Here is an 11686-nt window from a genome sequence, read left to right on the forward strand (position 1 = left end):
TGGATGGACTGCATGGTGTGTGAAAATATTTCAATTAAAAAAATATATATATATAAAACATATATAAAGTTCATCACAAGAGCCTAGGGTTGGTACAAAGAAGAGCTAGAGTAGCTCTACACTGCCCCTTTCCTAATGTGGAGACTTATCTAAACCCACCCTCACCGAAGTTCTCTACACAAATGATAGAGGAGAAAAATAATATTCAATATCCCTCTGAAGATCACAGCTGAGTAAAAGCCTGTAAATGTGCTTGTGCTGCCACACATAGGATGCCACTTAGAACTCAGACTTGCCAGTAATTCTAAGAGGTCCCCCTACCCTTGCCTGACCTGGTGGTAAAGTGATGTATCTGGGCTATCGTTAAATTCAAACCCCATCGAGAGTTCTAGCTTGCTCACTCAAGGTTATTTCAAAAAGTGCCTCACATTGAGCCCAAATCAGTGGGAAAGACTGATAGTGAGCCATGGAGTTTCTCCCCACTCTGCTGTTACTCTGTATTTTGTCCTTTCAATACAGGGAAACATTTCCAGAGATAGTCTATACAATTCGTCAGAAAGAGAGGTGGGGCACATACTGACATACAAAAAGCAAGCGTAATTAGGAGGAAAGAAATAGCTATCAAACGTTCATGTTAACAAGAGGTACCATCTACTTGGAATAACCCAGACATCATTTCTGTTCTCCAACCAGTGTTCACCTTTGTGCATCTCTCATTTGTAATACCACTAGGTGTTACACAGCAGTGAGCAAAGGAAATAGGTCAGGCTCTGGCTTTCACAAAGTTTAGAGTGTATCTAGTACAACAGCAGCAAAAAGGGAAGAAAGAGCAGCTCTTTAGATGAGCCAGTCAAGTTTTTCATTACTTAGAAAATTTCATCAGTCTGCAAAAGTACTTGGAATTTGCTAATTTTTATTTCAGCAATAGCTCTATGTAGTAGTCATGTTCCTTTCTGCTAGTGGATAAAATCAATGATTTCCCCTTTCATCAGTACCTCTCAGCTTTTGCCTCCCACACAGATATGCTAAAACTTTATTCTTATTTGCTGAGATCTAGATTTAGAAATAACTTTAGGATTAAAGGATGAGTAGAAATGGCAGAAAATGGAGCCCCCTTCTCATTTTTAACAGCTCTCAAATGATGGGAAAAGCAATCAGCTAGTGACCTGTACATGTGTCCTGGGCATGATGACAAATCTGCAATACCAAAGTTCCTTTCTGAAATTGGTCTAGGACTTGCACTGAATACAATGTCCTCCTCTTTCAGGAAACTGGTAGGGGGACTGATGTACTCCTCTCCTGTCTCTTGGGAGGCCAGTATTATGCAGAGGTGCTCTTATTAGTGTCACTCATTGAAAGGCAATGCAGCTGGTCAGTTTGTACTCCCTGGGGCCTCTAATTCAAAGGAAGAATATCTGGAGGTGGGAAAACAAACATTTTTTCCCCCTGCTCTGCACCTTAAAATAAGAAAGCATTACCAGGAGGCTATGCTGCATTAATATAGTAAGGGCATCATGTCCCCAACCAGAATCTTCTACTAGGGTGGCCTCCTTAACCATACACCTGAGGAATTGTGTGTGTTGGAGGTGGGATAAGAAAGCTCAGAGATGGATTTCAATACTCTTAACCATAATCAAAAGCAAACAATATTCAACCTCATCTATTTTCTATTACCCTGTCACTTGTAGGAGGAAAGGTAAACCATTTTCTGTTAAGGATCAGGATATCTGTACTTTTAGGTAGTAAAAATCATCTCAGAAGCATCAAAGCAGACTGTTTCTTTTTGTGAGCTATCTCAAATCTTCAAGTAAACATTCTCTGCATTCTGACTCCCTATTTATTGCTATCTGGGCCTACACAAAGACTCATACAAACAGGAGAGTTCACTATAGGGTAAAATTTTTATTTTTGTTGATCTGGGTTCAAAAGCCAGCTCATAAACTGATCTGCAGTTAGTTCCACATCAAGCTTTTACCAATCAAACCGAGGCAAAGTCTACATGTATGAAACACGACCACACACAGAAACTCTCCATTACGGCTGGTGGGTACTGGGTGGGCATCCTGCCTGAAGGCAGGTGGGATATTTTTTTATAATCCCTTTGGGGCCACTTGCAGCCTTCTTTGCTAGGAAGGGTCATGTAGAAAAGTTGAAACAGCAACCAAATCACATTTAAGGTTCTCTCTACTGAGATACACCACCCTGACTGGAGCTCACAGAAGAAACCATTATATTACATAGATAATACAGGCACAGATGGGAGACTGTGCTTAAATCAATCTCTTTTTGCTAGGTAAGAGTCAAAAGAAAAGAAAAGGAAAAAAAGAAGTGAAACAACGACTCACAGAATAGAAGAAAATATTTGTAAATCACATATCTGATAAGGGACTTGTATTTAGAATACATAAAGAACTCTTACAACCTAACAAAAAAAAAAAAAAAAAAGACAACTCAGGGCAGTGCGATGGTGGCTCAGTGGCACAATTCTCACCTGCCACGCCAGAGACCCGGGTTCGATTCCCAGTGCCTGCCCATGCAAACAAACAAACAAAAAACTAAGACAACTCAATTAAAAATGGACAAAGGATCTGGATAGACATTCACACAAGTGGCCAATAAGCACATGAAAAGATGTTCAATATCATTAGCCATCAGGAATATGCAAATTAAAACCACAATAATACCACTTCTTTACACCTACTAGGATGACTACATTAAAAAAAGACAGAAAAGCACAAGTATACTAAAGGATGTGGAGAAACTGGAACTCTCATATATACTGCTGGTGGGGATGTAAAATAGTACAGTCACTTTGGAAAACCTCTAACAATTCCTCAAAATGTTAAATACATAGTTACTGTATGACCCAGAAATTCTACTCCTGGGTATACATCCAAGAGAAACAACACCACAAAAAACTTGTACACAAATATTCATAGCAACATCATTCACTATCAAAGATGGAGATAACCCAAATGTCCATCAACTGATAAAAGTATAAACAAAATGTGCTATATCCACACAATGGAATATTATTCAGTCATAAAAAGGAAAGAAGTACTGATTTATGCTAGAATATGAGTAAATCTGGAAAACATTATGCTAAAATGAAAGAAGCCAATCACAAAAGACCACATTCCATTTATATGAAATGTCCAGAACAGGCAAATCTACACAGACAGAAAGTAGATTAGTGGTTGCCTAAGGCTGAGAGGTGGGAGTGGGGGCAGGGGAAGGAATAAGGATGATTATTAAAGGGTATAGGTTCTTTTTGGAGACATGAAAATGTTCTAAAATTGATTGTGATGGTGGTTGTACCACTGTGGATATGTTAAAACACATTAAATTGTACACTTTAAATACATGAATTGTATCATATATGAATTACAGCTCAATAAAGCTGTAACCAAAAAAGGGGGGAGGGGGAGGAAGATGGGTGGTAACACTGAGCCTCTTTGAGTAATTTTTCATATCACTTGTACTTTCACCCAGAGGTTAAAAATTAGTGTGTTCAATACGCAATAATGACTATTTGAATCCCTTTTCAGTTCAAATTAGACAATTTAGTAGACACTTCGCTGATCTGGCTTAAAAAAATTCTCTTGGAGACATATTTGACTAGGAATTTAAGTGATACAACATGAATTCATCTTCAGATTCAAATGAAGGCAGTATCTTAATATGTCTTTAACATGTTTATATTCATAAAAAATTGGCCTAATATATTAGTGGGCCCATTTCAAAAGTACTCTGAAACAGTAGGAACAGTAGGAGACTGAGAGATTATAACTACTCCACATTTCATTGAGCATGATAATTTACTGTTTTTTTGGACAGGCCCAAGATAAAAAACTTCCCACCACAGTATGCTGGCCACAATGTACTTGCCTTAAGTTACATGATAACAATCATCTTTCAGGAGTATTATTTTCTCTTCCACTTTTAATTGCTTCTTTTCTCAAGCCATTTGGATCACAAACATTGTATGAGCAAATAACTCATACCAAATATTATTCTTATTTTTTTAAAACAGCTATTTACCTATATCTTTGAACTACAGCACTCACCTCCTAAGAATTAACCCCTGAGCCCCACATCAAGTTTAAGAAGTAGGCCTCTGAGCTTGAATTAAAGTTGAACATTACTGGTCTCTCCATGTTTGGATATACCATTTAAAAACATTATACACCCAGATTCCAATGTGACATAGCAAATGAAAAATTGGCAAATAAAATAAGCATAAAAATCACAAACCAAAATAGGTTTGCTTATTGTTGTCATTTCATTATTCGGGGGTAGGGTGAGGGGAGTTCAGATGTTGTCACCTCCAGTTCTTCAGTGCCAGGGTTCCAAGCCCTCATAATGTCAGAAACAACAGATTCACAAGATAACATGAAAATAAACATATTCTAATACATCACCTGCCCGATATTATTCTAATGATACCAAACAGCTAAAAACAAAAAAAATCAGAAAAATAACATCCTCAAAAGTTCACAGCAGCAAAGATTTTCTGCAAAGCAGTTTTCCACTCTATGTGTGAAACCTTTCTTGTTATGACTCACTGAAAATTAAATATGCAAAACTCCAAGCTGAGCTTAGTTTTGCCTGTGCACAGAGACTTTTCTACTCTCATTCTTCGAAAACCTCGTTTTGGATCTTGCTGCCAACACCAGAAAGGAAAGCCGGCCAACAATTCCAAATATAACATGCGGAGGCAAATGCTACAGAAATCTGTCTGACGGGAAGCAACCATGCTGAGGTCTGCTGAGGTAGATGCACTTCTCAATCAGACTGTTTTGGTTCCTCGGTCTGTTTGGAGCAAAATGACATGAGAAAGAAACTAGAGGAAACCATCCAGTTTCCATTCAGCCTCACTTCTAATGCCCTGTGGTATTCACTTCAATAGTGAGAGCAATCCTACCATTTCAAACAGAAAGATAGTCAGTAGCAACTAAAGTTCCACCAATTATTCTAATCTTTTACTCATTTTTAGGGACTGAGTCCATGGATACCAATATTTTCAGGAAGTTCAACTCATGGAATGAAAATTATGATGGAGGTCATGTTCACCAGAGAACACTAAAAACATATCTTTCCAATTCTCCCTACTACCTACAGTAGTAACCCCTACTACCACTCTGAATAATTTGTAAACCAGTCAAACTTGGACAAAATAATTAAACTATCACTTAACTATGAAAACATGAGCTCCTCAGACTTAATTCTTCATAAAATCATAGCACCTGGTACAGAACAATTCTCCCTTACGCAGAGGATCACTACAGAAAATCAGAAACAGGGTCCCAGTTTAATTAGGAAGAGATGACTGTTTCTCAGAGTTTTAGCCCCTGAGAAAAGACAGGACAATTAAAACAGCTTATTTGATCAATCAGCTCCTTCAGTAGTTTATCTTAGAAAAGTCCCATGGCTATGTTACTAAGCCCAGGAGGTAAAGTTTGCCTACAATCACCTCTGGAACATTTTACTACATCCTGTTCACTGAGAGGCAGGCTGGCAAGGCTTGCTCCAGACTGAAAAAGGCCTTGTCTCAATGGAACTTTGAATGGAGACCCACAGCAGCACTGCAACTATGACCTACAGCATTTATAAAACTCCAACTTCACTCTTAAACAGTCTGGAGAAATAAGGAAATTTATCGTTATTACTATATGCTACATTCAGTTCTGTCATCTCTGAAAAGTAATTAGAGATGTGAAACAAGTCCTACCTCATTTAATAGGATTCTCAAATTTCTGATTACCAGTTCCCATTCATGTTCTCAAACAAACAAACAAACAAAAACCAGTATTCAATTAAATGCACACAGTCTGGGCAAGTCTGAATCTCGCCAGCAGCTATAGTGAAACTATTAATTGTTACAACAGACTCAACTAATTAAACGATTGAGAGGTTAGGGTTTAGAATTAAAAGCTCAATCTCAGACAAAAGCAACAGTACACTTTTTCCATGACTAAAGTTTCTAAATAATTTCTGCTTTATTAAACAAATGAAATAAAAGATAAAGATAGGGATTATCACATTGTCAGACTAAATGTGGAAGTCACCATTTCTATTTAACACCAACTTCATCCTAGGAGTAAAGCACTAACCCACACTTTAAATCAAGTCTAGGACTCATTCCTATTGTACATATTAACCAAGCGTAAGAAATGTAAGCAACTTGGAATAACTGGTAAGTAACACAACACAGGTACAAATCTCTTCTACATTCAAGAACAGCACAGGAAACTTGGTCACAAATATTTTCTCCAGATAGATTATACCTTATAAGAAGTAAAAAACCACAGGCCCATCTTGCTGGTATTAGTCACTTCATAATAAAAATTTTAAAGCTGGCAGCAAAGCTTCCTCCAGGATAATCACTCCCTGCAACGTTACAAGCCAAAATGGGTACCCTTCTGAGCAAAAGTATCTTGGTAATGATAACGGGTAGCTTCCTACATAACTTTTGACCACAGGCTTAATTTGTCCAGTATCAGTCATCCGTCTATTAAGTGCTTCAAACCCTGCAATTAGTACAAACATACAGTAGGCTCTAGTCCACAAACCGAAAGACAGAATGTGAACAGAACTGTGGAGAGAACTCAAGGGAAACCCTGCTTTAAATTTTTTTTATAACAAGGTGCTAAAAAAGGCAACACCAAAAAGGATGGGAGCAAAAAGAATAAGCCCCCTCTCCTTCTCATTCTCTTTCCAGTCAGGCTCTTCTCACAAACGCCTGCCTCAGTCAACTGTTGCTGTACAACAAAAACAGACACAGGAGGGCAAGACGCAATCTGGGTTCCCAGCGCAGGGATTTTTGTGGAGAGCAGAGGTGATTTTTCCCAAATTGTTCTGGGTTGAGCTGCTGAAGAGCCCAAGCAGCAGGCGATCAACCAGGTCCCTCCCTTTCTCTTCTCCTAACGTTCAGTTAAAAAAAAAAAAGAAAAGAAAAGAAAAAAAAGCGCACGCCTTTCCAGCTTTCTGATGGTTGAAAATGCCCTCCCGGAGCCGCCGCAACAATCCTGCCCCCAGAAGCAAAGAATTTTGAGGCAAGGGCTCGCCGATCCAGAGCCGAAAAGTGGAAATCGGCGCCTAAGGGCAATTTTAATTGTCTAACCCGGCCCAATTTCTTAAGAGGCAGCAGAGCGGGTAGGGAGGCAGCTTCGATAGGCAACAGGGAGACAAGCAGAGGCAGAAAAAGGGGACCAAAGCGGCGAGACCCCAGCCCTGGACAAGCTTCTGCAGAAAGGGCTCCGAGGCTACCCCCACCGTTTCCCGGGAGACGTCTGCAAATCATATATGTAGCCAAAATGGCGCTGAGAATAAAAATATAATTTAAAGGCAGGTCGCCATATTGTAAACAGAAAGGCAGAGAAGAGGCGAACTCGAGAGACACCCTCCATGATTTCCTCTACAGCCACAAGCGCCAAGTCTCCGGCTCTGGATCACCGAGGCTCGGCTGCCCGAAAGCTCCGCGGCCCGAGAGCTCCGCGAACCCACCCGAAGGAAAGCCCAGCCTGGCAAGAGCCCCGAGGGCGGCGGGCGCGCGGGCAGGCGAGCCGCACAGGGCCCGGAGCTCCTCCCCTTCCTCCCCCGCTACCACCGGCCGTACCGGGCCGGATCCATCTCCGTTCCCCAGCGACTTCCAATCCCAGATGGGGCTTTTTTCCACTTAACCCAAGCCAGATCTTCGGGTACGGACCCACTGCTGCTACCCCTCCCCCCCCCCGCCACAAAACGGCCAGATCCAGGGAGACACCTGGGGGCCGGGAGGCGCTCGCCCCAGCGGTGGCAGAAAGTCAGCTAGCGGCTGCAAGCGCCCGTTATTTCGGCAGGCAGGGGCAGGCGGGTGAAGGAATGTGCCAAGGAGGGTCTACCAAGGCTCCAGAGGGGTCCCCAGACCTTACCAGCATTGGAGGTGGAAGGCGGCCGGGCAGTGGTCGCAGCACAGGAGATCCCCACCTTCCTTGCAGCTATCACAGCTGTCGTGGTTAGTGGCCCTGCCGCTTCTCCGGGGTTCCTTCTCAGGCTTCCGACTCCGCTTTTCCGCCTCGTCCGTCTTGGGGGGGGCCAGCAGAGCTTGGATTTGCTGCACACACATACAAACGGCGTGTGTGTACACTCGGAGGTCCCGGACGGTCTGTCGCCCCCCCGGCGCGGCTTCACCGTCACCCACTCCTCTCCCCCCTTTTGTCCTTCTTCCGCCCATCCAGGCTGCTCCCAGAACCTTTCAGCTCCGGAACCTGGGGGAGTCCACCCTAACCGCGTTCCTGCAGCACAACGAGAACAGCTTCTTCCAAATGGGGAGGATCAGGGTAGGGGGATGGGGGAGAGGGTGCGCGGTTCCCTTCTCACCACTTCCTTGTATGGACAGTGGGGGACTCCAAGGCCCAACTCGGTAAAGGCCCGAAACCGGGTACCCGGACGCACTGGGGGAAGCACAAAGGGGCCGTCGAGAAGGGGGTGGGGAGACCCGCGGTTGCAACGATATGGAGTGGGCTGGCGCCTCGGGAGAGCAAGTCGAGGGCGGCGGGTAGGTGAAACTGCTGCAAACGTCCTCGGGGGCTCAGCTCAACCCCCCGAATAGCAAGGATGGGAGGGGAAAGCTGGGTGAGGAAGGATTCCCCTCCCCCGGTCCTCTGGCGCTGCGAGTTTAGGACCGGCTTTGTGGGGCGGAGGGCGGTGGTTCCCTCCCGGCGCTGGGGGAAGGGGATGAGAAGGGCCACTCTTACCTCCATCAGCCCCCCCGACGTGTCCAAGTCGTACACGATCGTCTTGGTCTCCATTTTCTCCCACATTCATCCACCTCCCGGGCTGGGCGCTCTCTGCTCCGGCCCCCCCCAACCCCAGGGGGAGGGGGGAAGAGGGGGGAGGGGATGTTCCTGACCCCGGCCCCGCTTCTTTCTTCCCTGTACAGGTCCCGGCTTCCTCGCCCTGGCTCCCCCCCCACCCCCCGGCCCCCAGTCCCCGGGGCGGCAGCGTCCTCCCCACGGGCTGTGAGGGGGGTGCGGCCCCTCAGCCCCGACCCGGCGGCTGGCTGCACTGTAGGTCCCGGCTGCGGGGGTCAGGCCTCGGCGGGGCCTAGTCCCACAGGCTAAAGCCGGAGGTGGCGACCGCTGGTCGGTCCAGGAAGGCTGGCGGACGCTGCCATCCCGGGGTTGGGGGTATCGGAGGGAGGGTGAGAGGTTAGGTGAGGTTGTAGTACGTGAGGTGACTGGGGGGAGGGTGATGGGGGGTGGTCCCCGGGCTCCGCCTCTCGCCGCTGCCGCCGTCTGCGTCCCGGCTGCCGCGCACTTGGCGCAAACTTACCGCGAGCGCCCGCAAAGCCACCCGCGCAGGCGCCCGGGGATCGCCGCTCGCCGCGCGCAACCGCAGTGACAGCCGGCGGCCGGGCTCCCGCGCAGCCGCGGTGACGGGGTACCCCCCAGCGCGCAGCCGCGCTGGCATTCGTCTGATGTTCTGAAGCCCCGCCTTCCAGCTCTGCGCCAGCGTAATGAGATAAAAGGGAGGAACCTGAAGTCTCGCGCAGGCGCCTGAGGGACCTCGTGAGGGTCATAGCGCAGTCGCAGGAAAGCAGAGTACGCTTAATCTATTGGTGTTTGTATATGGACCAAGAGTACTCTGTTTCCGCGCAGGCGTGTTGGGGATGCTCCCCCTCCCGCCCTACAATCACACAGTCGCCTCCCGCGCAGGCGTATTATCATCTGCCGGCCCTCACAAGAATGCTTCTTCTTTCGCCATTTTGCTGATAGGATATAGGCTACCATGCCCTTTTAGTCCTCAGGTATTAGCAGAAAGAAGTAAAGTGTGGTGTAGGCTGTCGGTGGCAGCAGTATTCTGGGGGCGTTTTACTGGACGGTTTGGTTCCAGTGTCATATGTGGCTGGACCAAGCTGCCATATTGATAAAGAGAAAAAAAAGGCCATTGAGACGGAAAACGACGTTTTTGGTGGCGACTGGATGGCCTGCGATTCCCACTTCCCTCCCGCTACAGACAGTTAATTTTAGCCCAAGCATTCGTGCCTTGCGTGGTGATGACACCGTAAAGAATTCTGCCTGCCAGTTACTACTCTCTCTTGACCACTGTCTCTAAGCACTGCTTCAGACGAAGCCGAAAGTGAAGAGTGCCTACGACAATGCCCATCTACCTGCCTACAGCTCACTTCAACTCCCAGTTTGCAATGCGCAAGGGAGCGAAAGGCCGATCGTGAGTGCGTTGCACACTGGGAGCGAGGATCGCGATGAGTCTGATGGATTGTGGGGGTTGTAGTTCCGTCTGCGTGCGATGCCTTATACGGTAAGGTGAACTGAGGGAAGAGTGATTTGCCTGTCGGGAAAGGATACTTACGAGAGCTGCAGTGCTGCGTGGTGGGATTTGTAGTTTGAGGGTCTCACCTCGAATTCTGGTCTGGGTTTCACGCGCCTCCTCAAGGGTGCCCGCCTGTCCTCTTGGCGTCGCTGTCAGAAATGATCAGTTATCTCTGTGCATAAAGCCGTGGAGAAGGGAACAGCGTCATTGAGCCTTGCTGGGCGTTTAGTTGGCATTGTTGCCAGGTAGCTGTGCCTTGCCCACCTTTGCTTTTAAGGCACACTTAGTAACCTCGGAGTAATAAAAGGGTTTAGAGACATCTAATCTAATTCCCTTATTTCTAGATGTCCAGAGAGGAGCAGTGATTTACCTTAAATTACATAGTAAATTTATGAGAAACCTAGTAATGATACATTTCTTGATTCCCAGTCGAGGACACTCTCCACTGCATCTTGTTAACTTCCTCTGAGGATTGTTACTGCTCCTTCTTTTGGGACAGTAAGGAGGATGAGTTAGGTGGGATGAGGATGCCAGTGTGTGGCATCGGTTTCTGTTTTTTTTTTTTCTGATGATTCCTAGGCAGGGGGATAAGGTCATGGTGTTGGTAGTGAGATACCATGTAAATCGACTGCTCTCTGCGTCTACCAACCAGCCTCAGCCAATAAGAAACCTGAGTGTCTATGGGTCAGAGAGGCCCTAAGAGAAGGGAGAGCTGAACCAGATTGTTTATATGGGGGTGGCCAGGCCTCGTCTCTCCTGGGATGTACCTTATACCACAGGAGCTCAGAGTGGGAACCTCATGTGTCCTCTCTCATTAGCTTCTTTCCTGCTGGGCCTATCTGTGCTGCTGTGTCAGCCTGAAGGCATTTTGGGGCAGATAAGTACATCATTGGCACATAACCAGTGTTCAAGCCTTTGCTTTGATCAACACCATCAGTTATAGTTGAGAACAGAAACAGGAGGTGGGCTAATGAAGGAAATATGACTAGGCTTTGTTGGTAAGAGGAACTAATCATTCTACACATCTTCCTCTTGGAAATTGGAGGATGATCTTAGTCTAGCAGTGCTAAGAATTAATACCACCTTGGAGAGCTCCAACCCTGGATATTCAAAGGCGATGGAGGAGAACAAGTAGGTGGGATAAAGGTGCCTTTGGAAATAACCTCTCTTGGCTAACCTGGGCTTACAGTCAGCCTGGACTGCATCCTTGAAAGTGGCCTGCACTAGAGCCAGGGAGTGGGCAGCTGTGAGTTGTTCCCTGTTGGAAGTCTGTAGAAGCAGAAGGTACTAGTTACTGCTATTATTTCTTTCAGGGGTATTGTCTTCTGGCTTCTGAGTTCCCAGAAGCCCTTGTTGCCTTTCCCTTGCTTTT

At 46.0% G+C, this 11686-nt stretch overlaps 1 protein-coding gene across 4 annotated transcripts in view; it reads right to left on the reverse strand.

The window, feature by feature from the left end:
* The window catches only part of PHF12 (PHD finger protein 12), a 71914-nt gene extending 62560 nt beyond the window's left edge, over positions 1–9354 (reverse strand). For 3 of the 4 annotated variants that reach the window (XR_013177735.1, XM_077165353.1, XM_077165352.1), the window contains exons 1-2: positions 8739–9354; positions 7914–8095 (exon numbers count right to left, since the gene is read on the reverse strand). Coding sequence is in view for 3 of the 4 variants with exons in the window: in XM_077165353.1 (XP_077021468.1) it covers positions 7914–8095; positions 8739–8804 (248 nt within the window). In the remaining variant the exon portion in view is untranslated. Of the gene's footprint in view, positions 1–7913; positions 8691–8738 lie in introns of those variants that run through there. The other variant, XM_077165351.1, reaches the window with a different exon arrangement.
* Between the last annotated feature and the right edge of the window lie 2332 nt (positions 9355–11686).

Source organism: Tamandua tetradactyla, chromosome 6, assembly GCF_023851605.1.
Source record: "Tamandua tetradactyla isolate mTamTet1 chromosome 6, mTamTet1.pri, whole genome shotgun sequence".
Taxonomy (NCBI): domain Eukaryota; kingdom Metazoa; phylum Chordata; class Mammalia; order Pilosa; family Myrmecophagidae; genus Tamandua; species Tamandua tetradactyla.